Source organism: Ictalurus punctatus, chromosome 6 (assembly GCF_001660625.3).
Source record: "Ictalurus punctatus breed USDA103 chromosome 6, Coco_2.0, whole genome shotgun sequence".
Classification (NCBI taxonomy): Eukaryota; Metazoa; Chordata; class Actinopteri; order Siluriformes; family Ictaluridae; genus Ictalurus; species Ictalurus punctatus.
This window is the reverse complement of record NC_030421.2, coordinates 15693620-15706064: the sequence shown is the minus strand read 5'-3', so window position 1 is coordinate 15706064 and position 12445 is coordinate 15693620. Positions and strand designations below refer to the sequence as shown.

General features: G+C 37.9%; 1 protein-coding gene across 1 annotated transcript in view; it reads left to right on the top strand.

Annotated features, from left to right (window-relative positions):
• pth2ra (parathyroid hormone 2 receptor a) overlaps window positions 1-8460 on the top strand; it is an 82608-nt gene extending 74148 nt beyond the window's left edge. Inside the window, exons 11-13 of the mRNA XM_017469306.3 lie at window positions 1178-1316; window positions 7303-7344; window positions 7480-8460. Coding sequence (XP_017324795.1) covers window positions 1178-1316; window positions 7303-7344; window positions 7480-7872 — 574 coding nt within the window. The 3' untranslated portion in view covers window positions 7873-8460. The remainder of the gene's footprint in view (window positions 1-1177; window positions 1317-7302; window positions 7345-7479) is intronic.
• The last annotated feature ends 3985 nt before the right edge of the window (window positions 8461-12445 follow it).

Sequence of the window (12445 nt, the reverse complement as noted above, 5' to 3'; positions counted from 1 at the left end):
AAATAAAATAAAAAAATAGGTTTAACTGCTCTTTGATCACAAATGGGGTGAAAAATCCCAGATCATGCACATAAAGTGATGATAATTACTTCCTTTTGCTTTCTAGTGTGAAAAGGCCATTTGTCCATATAAGCATTCAGTCTGGGAGGAAGTAAACTGCGAAGGCACACAATTTTCTGTGGTTAATAACAGTAATCAGTTCAGTGCTTTTGGACACTATCCCACTGCACTATGCAATATATCACAGCTGCCAGTCTGGCCAGATGGCATTGTTCAGTCAAGGCCACATCACCCATGTTTACAAATTTATAAGAGAGGGTGCAGTCACATTGCATTGTTTAGCTGTGCGCTTTTAAATTGCTCTCATCATTAAATGAACACCTCATTTATTACTTTTCTTTGCTAGTTATATTCTCCAAACTTTCATCTTCTCCAGTATTACTAAAGTTTTAGATTTTGTGTGTAAGTGGGATCATTATTGTACCTCATTGATTCTTCTGTAGGTGTTGGTGGATAGTTGGTGGATCATTTGAGGATTTTCATGCCCAATATTATCTCTAGTCAATCCCCATATGACGTTCTCCAATATGTTCCCTGAAATGTCACACTGAATTTATTATAATACTGTGAAGTTATGCTTTGAAATATCCTGATAATACAGAGCTTTGTGTAAAATATAATTACTTGGATTGGTGGGGTGGCACTGAAGTCAAGTTACTATCGGTGCAGAGTTTCTATGTGGAATTTGTCCACGTACTCCAGTTTTATGACACCTCCCAAATCCATGCCAGTAGGTGGCTTAGCTACTATAAATTGACCCCCCTGGCTTCCCATCAAGTTTGTATCAGTGTTTAGCACTCAGTATTCCTCGGGATTGGTCCCAGATCCACTGCAGCTCTGACCAGGATAAAGTATTTACAGAAGATGAATGAACGAATTAACTTACTTTATCCCAATATTGCGATTATGTACTGTATAGTGTTAGCTATTTGAAACTGTAGGTTGTCCCTTCCTTTTACTATGTTATATTACATATAGAAAACTTAATCTCAGCCCACAGGCTCCATAGGCTAATTTGTGCACAGTATGATGATCCATGTTACGCATTTATATTAACAAGATAGTAAACAGTGTAATGGCTCCCTTCTCCCACCTCAACCTTTGTGTCTGTAACCAGGAAGCTGGCTAAATCCACGCTGGTGTTGGTGTTCGTTTTTGGTGTACACTACATTGTGTTTGTGGGGATGCCACACACCTTCAAGGGATTCGGCTGGGAAGTGCGCATGTACTGCGAGCTCTTCTTCAACTCTTTCCAGGTATTTAATCATTGGTTAAGTGCTCGTATACCTAATGTAATCAGAATAGGTACAAACAGGTAGAACAAAACGGTAGAACAATGTAATGTTTTACTTGTAACTGTGGAAAACCATGTAAGATTGCAAAGCAAGTTTTCTTACTCAAACTCCATGTTGTTTTTAAGTTTGGTCTAAGAAAGACATTTGAAATACAGCATGTAAAGAAACTGTCAAAAGTCTTTTGAGAGGAGATAGAAATGTCTACTTATTAGCACAGATATAGATGGGAGAATATTCTCTTCTTCTACAGGCACACAGAACAACCACTTATACCAACATTTCCACTAGCAAAGTACAATGTGCTGGAAATTTCTCAGTTCACTCAGTGCTGTATATGTGGTATTCTTGAAAGCTGATGTTTCCACAGTAAGTGTGTACAATGATAGTACAGGAATTGTGCAATCTTTTGTAAAATCTTCAGTGACAGTTTTAAATCCAAGTCTTATACATTTAGTAAATTTATTCATGAGACCTCCAAATCATCTGCTGTTTTGACAAAGCCTGTGCTCCTGATTGCACAGACTTCACACTCTCCTGTCTGTGACTATGAAGTACAGCATGACAGCTGCTGTTTAGCCTGAAAATCCTATGTGTGGTTTGGGCATCTTGCACTTTCTGGCAGCTCATTTTTGTATCTCCCTATCTCCTCACACATTCAGCATATGCATTTACAGAAGGCAAGATTTGTGTTTTGACAGAAATATATATTATCCAACCTTACACTGGTTCAATTTCTTCAAATCGGTTTTTGAATGCAGAAGTTATTGGAACTCTTTGTTATTGGAATCCCCAACTCATACTGGCTTTCAGTGCAAGCATACATAAATTAAACACGCACACAGGCCACGTAAAGTCCTATACACAAACTTAGGTTAAACATCAGGTCTTTCACATTGATATTTTTTTCCTTCTTTGTACATGCCCCAGATTTCCATCATCCTGATTTTTAAACAATTATATATGGTAAAGTTTTACATTACCATTCCCTTAGCTAACATTATTTATTTCACAAATTAGCATTAATAAATACTAGACTTCAGTATGAATACAGTGTCAGTAAAATTAACTAGGTAACAAAGAACATTAACACATTAACACAGGTCTGCACTGACTAATGTTTATTCATTAAAAATGATTAACAATGATTAACATGATTAAAAATCTACATAAATTTAATGGCAGCATGTTATAAAATGTTGACAACATACTAAACTCTGGGACGCTGTTCTCCTGGTGTAATTATTGGAACTTACTATTCACCCTTAGGTATTTTTCTACTTAATTAAATAAGGTGCTTGTTTATATTAGTCGTTTTGGGCTTAAATATACTCATTGATTTTAAGAACATTGACTTCATGCTGCTTATTTGGCTTATTTGTGTTATTTTTTATTTTATTTTTAAATCAAGAAATATAATTGTTAGCTACTTTGTTAATGTTATTTATTATGCATTAATGCTGAAGTTCATGGTATATTCATGATCAGCTATTGTGTTAAAAATTTCCATTAAGGGAATGTTAATGTAAGATGTTACCAATATAATATCTAGTAATTTTGGCTAGTCCTCAAGAGAGTCATGGAAATTAAGCAGTGGAAACAGGCCAAGCCAAATATCCATATTTTGTTTTATTTTTGCCTTCTTTTTTTCCCCCTGATTTTAGAGGATCCTGCTAATGTAATCCCCTGAGAATACTACTAGCCAATGCATACAATTTGGTCTCTGTACAGCCAGCTCTGTGGGTCTGACTCACAGTGTTTTTTGGGTTGTTTTTTTTTTTTGCAGCTTTCAAATGCTAATTCTGGAAGAGCTGGCATCTGCCCTCAAAGCCCAAAACTATTTTGTTGAAATGCCATTTGTCATTTAATGAAATGATAGTTTAACACGCAAAAAAACCTTTATACCTTGTGAACTTTGCAATCCACCCTGAAATCTGATCTCACAAATGATACAAGTGGCTACAACTGCCTACTTATTATCATTTCATCTAAACTCTGCAGATAACTGAGCGTTGTTATCACTGGAGAAAGCAAAGCCTCCAATGTCAGTATATTGAGTTGGGAAAAAAAACTTTGATGTGTGGTTTTAAACATGAAGGGCTCGGTTTTCTTGTTGATGCAAACATAATTTTCTATTTAATACCTGGGTGTTGCTAGTTTGGTTGGGTGCAAAGCAGTGGGATTGGTTAAAAAATGTATGTTATCACCACCCGAGACCCCTTCTCGACACGAATTCAAGTGGAGCCTTATAAGTCTTGTCCCATTTCTTACAAGATTGTTTTGTGGTTTTTCAGTATTTACTGTATATCCCTCCACTTTTCCATCCAAATACTAACTAAATACAATAGACCGAATTGCTTTATCTTTAAATAAGGATAAACAACTTATTTGAACAAGTTACAACAAATCCTAAACTAAGCTACTAAAGAACAAGTTACAACAAATCCTAAAGCTGCTCAGATAGAAATGAATCCAAGTGCATTCTATGTCTATAATAACATTAGTGTTTTAAATATCACAATTATTTAAATATTTAAGTATTCAGAAATATCAATGCTAGAATCCTAAAGCATTATCAGTCAATTTTGCACTTCATACAAAGTTAGATCAGCTGTCCAAAGTTTTTTGCCTCAATTTCTCAATTTCCCTCTCTCACGTGATTTTATTTAGGTCCATTCTCAATAGATGATCTCAATATCATCAAGAGATCCCCATAATTGTACTGTATGTATCCATAAATAATGCCACTATAATATATATTATGAAGTTCTATCTGCCATTTAATCTTAACTCAGCCTAAACTCCTAACAACACAACCTAACTCAACTTGAACCTCACAATATTAAGGTGATGTTTTATGGAAATGTACATTCTTTTTTCATTGTTAAAAATGGTCTGAAGTACACAGATGAAACAAACCACAGTACAGATGGTACACTTGCACTGGGGCCCACAACTTGGTGACCAGGTTACTGATGCCACCGTGTAGCTAATCGTTTACTCTAAACTGTGGCAGTGCGGATAACTGCACTATCCAACATCTAACATATTCAGGATATTTGGTTTTGAATCACTCCAGTGTAGCATTGACAGTATACTGAGGGTCTTTATTCTGTTTAAAATTGAACCTCCACTGCATCACACCTGCACCTGTACCACGTATATGTTTTACGATTTGGATTTGTCTGCCTGTCTCTAGTATAATAAAGCTCTTATCTGTATTTGCAGATCTGTTACGACACTGAGAGTAGGATGAGAGTAGGATGCAAGTGCAGATTTAACTGAAATAAAACAAAAGTGCTAACTCAAATGATTAAACACATAAACAATGGAATCTAGGCAGAGAAACGAGACAACATAACAACAACAAAGAAAGACAAACAAGACAAGGAGTGCAGTGCAAACTGTGGCTATATACACATAGGTGCTCGTTAACATGACATGATTCAGGTGCAGACTGTGATGCAGTGAGGTGCAGTGGCTGCTGATGAACTGTAGTTCAGAGTTCCTTCTCTGATATACATGAGAACTGGGTCGTGGGGAACCTGGAGCCTATCCTAAGGAGCATGGGGCACAAGGCAGGGAATAAAATATCATATATAGTTCATGTACTGTTTTGAAAACAAATATATAACGCTTCAAGAGTGGGTGGATTTCAATCCCATTAGACAAGGCAACTTATAAATACATACTTACTCTAGCATTTAGAATGAGAAAACATAATTGGCCACATGGACCAGTGCTTTAATACTAACAGCACTTATTTTGTTTAGAGTAGATTCATCCTAAAAAAGAACAGGATGTTTATCCCACTATTTATAATAAACTATATGTTTTAAAAAAAAAATCACCCTGTGTATAATTAGGGCTTGAATCTCACTAGGAGATTCTCTGATTAGTAATAGCACATTTAAGACTAAAAATAAAATGCTCCTCCAAGTATGCTATGACTTTTTTTTTTTATAGATTTTTTGATAAAAATATTATATACAAGAGCCTTACATAATGTAATAGGTAATAGAGTGCTTATGTGTAGATTTACAGTTGTTATCATATGTAGTGTTTGATATTTAAACACTGTGTTTTTATTACTTAGTTTTTTCTTTCCCTAAGAAGGAAAAGTGTGTATTCATTTATCCCTACATTGTAACTGTGGCCAAAAACTGATTAATTAAAATTAATTTGTGACAGATTATGCTTTTTTGATTTGCAAACAGTTCTGTGTGTTTTCTGCTCAGCCATGACTTTCTGCTAATCATTGACAAACAGAGGCTTACATAGACCTACAGCAAGCTAAATAAATCATTAAATCCAAACACAATTGTTTGCATAAAAAGTTAATAATTTTTGTAAGTTCTTGCATTTATTGTGAGCATGTACACGTTTCTTTTCAATACTTTTAAGTACTTTTCTGACATGATTCTTAGCACACTATACTATAATAAAAGCTGTATTATTGGTATTTGAGGCATTTACAAAAAATGTTACAAAATATGATTTGTATACAGACAGGTTGCAAGTATTATGACAAGTGCAATGTTTTAAATGATGTTCATACAGATAGGTGCCTAGGTTACACACTAAGAATATGACTTCTTTTAACTGATTCTGCCTTATTGCAGCATGGCTCAAACCAGTGATCAGAGTATTCTAAGTCATAACATTGTCCAAAAGCAAGTCAGTACTGATGATCTGTCATGATATCAGTGTTCATTTATAAGCCTAGACATGGATATACACCGATCAGCCATGACATTAAAACCACTGACAAGTGAATTGAATGGTGGGATATATTAGGCAGCAAGTGAACAGTCAGTTCTTGATGCGTAGGAAGCAGCAAAATGGGCAAGCGAAAAAAATATGAGCAGCTTTGACAAGGGCTAAATTGTGATTGTTAGATGACTGGGTCAGAGCATTTCCAAAAGGACAGGTCTTGTGGGGTGTTCCCGGTATGCAGTGGTTAGTACCTTTCAAAGGTCCAAGGAAGGACAACCAGTGAACTGCAGACAGGATCATGGGCACCCAAGGCTCATTGGTGTGCGTGCAGAGTGAAGGCTAGCCTGTCTGGTCCGATCCCAGAGAAGAGCTACTGTAGCACAAGTTTCTAAAAAAAAAAAGGTAATGCTGGCTATGATAGAAAGGTGTCAGAGCACACAATGTATTGTAGCTTGCTGCATGTGGGGGTTATGTTGACCGATGCTGACCAGTCAGAGTGCCCATGCTAACCCCTGTCCACTGCCGAAAGAACCTACAATGGGCACGTGAGCATCAGTACTGGACCACGGATCAATGGAAGAAGGTGGCCTGGTCTGATAAATCATGTTTTCTTTGACATAATGTGGAATGCCGGGTGTGTGAGTGTCACTTACCTGGGGAAGAGATGGCACCAGGATGCACTATAGTAAGAAGGCAAGCTGGCAAAGGCAGTGTGATGCTCTGGAAAACCTTGGGTACTGGCATTCATGTGGATGTTACTTTGACACGTACCACCTACCTAAACATTGTTGCAGACCAAGTACACCCCTTCTTGGCAGTGGTATTCCCTAATAGCAGTGGTCAAAAATGGTTCAGGAATCAGTTATTCTTAGTTATTATATGATGATACAAAGCATGTTTTCACAAAGAGAATTCTTGGAGATGTAAAATTGTAGATGGAGTCTCAATAGCTTCGTATTTATTTATGTTGGATATTTCTTCAATCATCTCCCAATTGGTTCCTCAGATATGAAAAATAACATTTAGATTTTCCCACTTTATTGTTGTCCCTTGTGCCACAATCATTCATGTTCAATATATCCCTGCGTGATGTAGGAAATTCATTCAATGGTATATACATTCATGCAAGGATGGTGAAGAGTCTACAGTGATGAATCTATTATAAATGTATTTGTTACAAATAACCAATTAAGAATGTGTCTGAAAACTTGTTTTTTTTCTTTTTCTCATCTAGGGTTTCTTTGTGTCCATAATCTACTGTTACTGCAATGGAGAGGTGAGTCTTTAAAAGCTCATTTGTGCAGGTTGATGCTGTATCTTGAACAGAATTTGTTTAGTTTAAACCACTAATGATGAATTAGTCACTGTGATTAGTGTTAACCTGACATCCATCTCCTTCTCTCTCCCTCAGGTCCAGACAGAAATAAAAAAAACCTGGACACGCTGGAATCTGGCCTTCAACTGGAAGGGTCCAGTAGTGTGTGGCACTTACCGCTACGGCTCAGTGCCAACAGGCCTCAACAACAGCACCAGCAGCCAATCACACCTGGCCACAGGAGCATCTGGTACGCGCTCCACCATGCTCTTCTCCAGCCGGGTATACCGCAGCACTGGAGCCCCCTCCATCAGTGCCCACATGGCCCTGCCAGGCTATGTGCTTAACAATTCAGATGCTGACAGCCTACCACCATCCATTCCTGAGGAGTCAGAGGACAGTGCAAAGAAGGTGGATGACATTCTGTTGAAAGAGTCACTTCTTGCACTTCCCAGTAGTGGCCCTGAAGATGATGAGGAGACTTTGTAGATATCAATATCTGGACCTGTGACATAATATTGAAACATTTCACCACTCATTTAATGAGAGGACATTATACCACAAGCCATGTCACCTTAGCTTACTACTGCTACACATTTAAAATAAGCTGGATGACTGAAAACCTTCATAGACATGTATATGATAAAGAGGATCAAGCTGCACAATCATCATGGTATTATTGAGATTGCTAAGCATGAGAAATAAGGGTGTACCAACTTACAATCTTTTAAACTGTGATCTATTACTTTTATCTTTTATAATCCCCTACTATTCAACGCTTTCTGGCGAAAAGCAGAAGGTGCTTAGAAGTCCAACCCTAAGTTCTCAGAGCTTTCCCAAGTTTCACAATCATTCTCCATGTCATTTAGTCTAGATCATCATCTACACTTTCAAATAAATTATAAATTATTCATGTGTACTGGCAAAGCTGTTAAATTTTCCCCAAATTGTGAATTCTTTGCAGTGAGCATATCTACAGTATATATGGAAGAAATTTGACTAAAAGGCAATTATCTTTAACAAAGTGTGTAAATATGTGAGTAGAAGACTCACCTGGAGCAATTTCACATATGTCAAATAAAAAAGGTCAGACAATTAACTTAATGTATACTTTAACTAACACTTTGTTTAAAGTGATGTTCATAAGACTACATGACATTTGCATTAGCCCTTCATATCAATGGACAAATCTACAAAAAATAATTCATGAAGGGTTTTTCAAACTCATGTCAGCTCTTATAAAGATTGCTTTCATCAATTTTTTTAAATCAACTGACAGATTTTTGTTGACATAAGGTTCGGCACTGACACTTTCTGGGCTGATTTATGTTAGAAAGTCATGCCAACTGATTTTGTATCTCAGTGTACTACTGGTTTGTCAGACTCACATAATGATGGTTATGTGACACAGTATGCATCAAAACAAATCAAGCAAATTTTACTGTATGGACAAATCTTTGACACTTGATCCAGGTGTTACGTCCACTCAACATCAAAATTGACAGAAGCATGTCTGTTGGAATAAACCTATATATATATATATATATATATATATATATATATATATATATATATATATATATATATAAGCAGATGTTGTCTCCTGTCTGGCTCTGGAGGCTCTCTGTCAATTCTGTCCCTCCATTTGATGATGTTCTTCAGTGAATCTGAGATCTGAGAGAAGGTTTCTTTGGTGTCCTAAGATTTGAACTCTTTCGGTCTAGTCTAGCTTCAGAATGTTTCCTCCAATCAAACATTGTCTTAAGGCAGGGTGTAAGCCATATTCTCCACCCATGATGTTAATTAGTCCATTGTAGATTGCAGATGGGTAGTTTCCATGTTGTGTGGATAAAACTTGGTTTAGAAATATTATCATATACTTATAACAACATTCTACCCTAATGTCCTTACTCTTATCCTTAAGGAAATCATTCAATGAACACACACATACCACACAAGACATTCATTAACTGTTGTTAAGTACACTACTAATAGTAAAACACAATAATCATACTAGTACTACTATACGAATACATGCTACATAAATGGAACAATTAGTGGCAACTTAATGGTTATAAGCATAAAGAAAATAGAAGAAAACATGTCAGAAAATAGTTGAGTGCAGCTGTTTTAAAGCTGTATAAATTTTCACATTGCCTGTCACTACCTCTGTAGGCTATATGGAGTACTCTGATTGTGGAATGTGTGAACACAGGGGCTTTGGGTTGACCCTTTCCTGAGGAAGCAAAAAGGTCTCATTTCAAGGTCCCCTTTCTTCCTGAAGTTATCAACTTTACTGGTGAGGATCCTTGGACTTATCTGTTGAGTAAGCCATCTGGTCTGGCCCAAAGGCCTAAATCACTGGATTTGACAGTAGTTTCTGTCGTTGAGATGGTTCAGCCCTGGATCAGGGATGTCTCTAACACTTACCCTATTGTTGCAGGATAGCTGAGATAAGGCAGATGCAAAGAGCTTTACTTTAGTGGCTCCTCAGTGTCTGTTGAGTGAGGATTAATTTCTTTACGATTTCTATGCCTAACTGAGTAGAGCCAATTTAAAACATTTCCTCCAGAGCTATCTGTTGGGTTTTCCGGTTGAGAGGGTCCATGGATTTATGTGTCTATTTTTTTTGTGGGTCATATATCCTACTTGTGGTTAAGATCCTACAACAATCACAGCCAATCACCACAGTTTCAGGATTGCAGACTTGTGAGAATTTGCATGAGTTAGCTAAAAAGTTATAAAAGATAAGGAAGAGGCTAAGTGCAGCTTTTCCTGACACATCATTTGTATGAAAAAAAAAATCAACTACTGTCTTTTCAGTTTATTTGTACTAGTCATGTACTCCAGACAATCACCTGTATAAAGTATCACACAAGGGCCAAGGACAGCTATGGGCTGAACTGACTAAATATTCATTCATTCATTCATTCATCTTCAGTAAGCACTTTATGCGGGTCAGGTTTACAAGGGATCCAGCACCTATTCCAGGAACCCTAGGTGTGAGATGGGAATACACCTTGGATTTAACTTCAGTCCATCGCAGGGCACAATGCATACACATACAGTACTCACACACATTACCACCTAGAGTAATTTAGAGTAGCCATTCCACCTCCTGTTTTGGGATGGTGGGAGAACCTAGCGGAAACACATGTTGAAACTGGAAGAACATGCACAGAAACTCTGTTTCCTGAGTTATGGGTGAAACCCTGGTGCTGTGAGGTTGCAACACTAACCACTACTCACTGACTAAATCACAGTAAATATTTTGAATCAGAAAAGTCTTGTTCTTGGCATAATGTTTTTTGGGGTTTTTTTGTACATGCAGAAGGTCTTGGTTACTCTGCATATATAATTGTTTTGATCTTTTGTGTAAAAGCATGTTCTAAATGCTGAGCATTCTGAAAGCTATTTGATTACAGATTATTTCCTGTATCATTTTAAAATTAAATAACAAGTACGTCTTAGTGGGCTTTCCCCTAATAAAGCAACAGTTTTCTTTATTTTCTTTTTTTATCCAACTTTGAGAAGCATGTTTCCTGCAAACCCAGTATTCTCTTGTCTGTGTGTGTGTGTGTGTGTGTGTGTGTGTGTGTGTGTGTGTGTGGTGTGTGGATGAAATGCTGCAAGATGGTCTTTTTGCATCCTCCTAATGCATTTTCTTAATAATAAAAAAAAAAATCCATTAGTAAATAATTTAAGTCACACATTTGATTTCAGAAATAATGTATTTGGTTAATGCTTCTCCCAATGACAAAATGTGCATTAGTTATGTTTGAGTTATACTCAAATATGAAAATGGATCAGACTGAATCTTGCTCCTGAGACACTGTGCCTGAAATTTAATAATGTACTCTACACTAAAAAACATGATTCTTTATGTAATTTCCTTATCAGTCAATTCAGTATACAAATTTCTCTGTCTGCTGTCTTTTTTTAAGCAACAAGTTTTTAGCGGTTTGATGATACATCCTGAGACACTGCTGGAGCTGGTTAAAGCTTTTAAAATGAACGGCTAATCTCAAACAAGTGATTGTGTGACTGTGATTGTGATCGTGTGCTGATGGGCACCATCCCATCTTAATAGCAAACAGTGATACTATGAATGCAGACTTTAATACACTGAAAAAGACTATTAGCTAAAGACACTATTAGCATCACATAAATATATATAAATAACATTGGTTTCGCTCTGCCCATGTTTTACATTTTTTCGTACATTCTTTTGAATGTCCGTGGAACTGCACCGTGCGGTGAACAGGACAGTGAGGAGAAGCCGCTCCACTCATCAGCTGTCAGCTACGTGTGTTTCTACCACCCCAGAAACACACGTAGTTGTGCGAGGAGCGCGGTGGTTGTGCGAGGAGCGCGGTGTGTTGTGCGAAGAATGCAGTGTGGGTTGTGTGTGTGGGCTGCAGGCCTGCCATCATTGGGGGGACCTGGTCGATCCAATTCCACCAGGGAGCGGAAAGTAGAGGGCTGTTCTTTCCAAGCTTTGCGGGCCACATCCAGCAGTCCTTGAGGTTACTGTCTGAAGAGGAGCTCAAAGGGGGTGAACCCCATAGATGCTTGGGATGTCTTTCAGATGGCGAAGAGGACATAGGGAAGGAGGAGATCCCAGTTTTGGCCCTCATCATCTACCATTCATCGGAGCATCCAATTGAGGGTCTAATGGAACTGCTCCACCAAGCCGTCTGTCTCGGGGTGGTAGACAGGGGTCCAGAGGTGTTTCACCTGCCACAGCCAACACAGATCACCCATGAGCTTAGAGATGAAAGGCATACCTTGGTCTGTTAAGATGTCCTTGGGGATCACCACATGGCTAAACAGGAGCACCAGTTCTCTGGCTTTCCGCATGCAGGACTGCCTTGGGGAACTTGGTGGCATAGTTAAGGATGACCAGGATGTATTCATGACCTCAGGCAGACTTTGGGAGTGGCCCTAGCAGATCCATGCCTATCCTCTCGAAGGGGACACCAATAATAGGGAGAGGGATGTGGGGCATGGGTGGTGGCTTTTGGGGCTCCACACACAGGCACTGAGGGCACTGCTGGCAGAG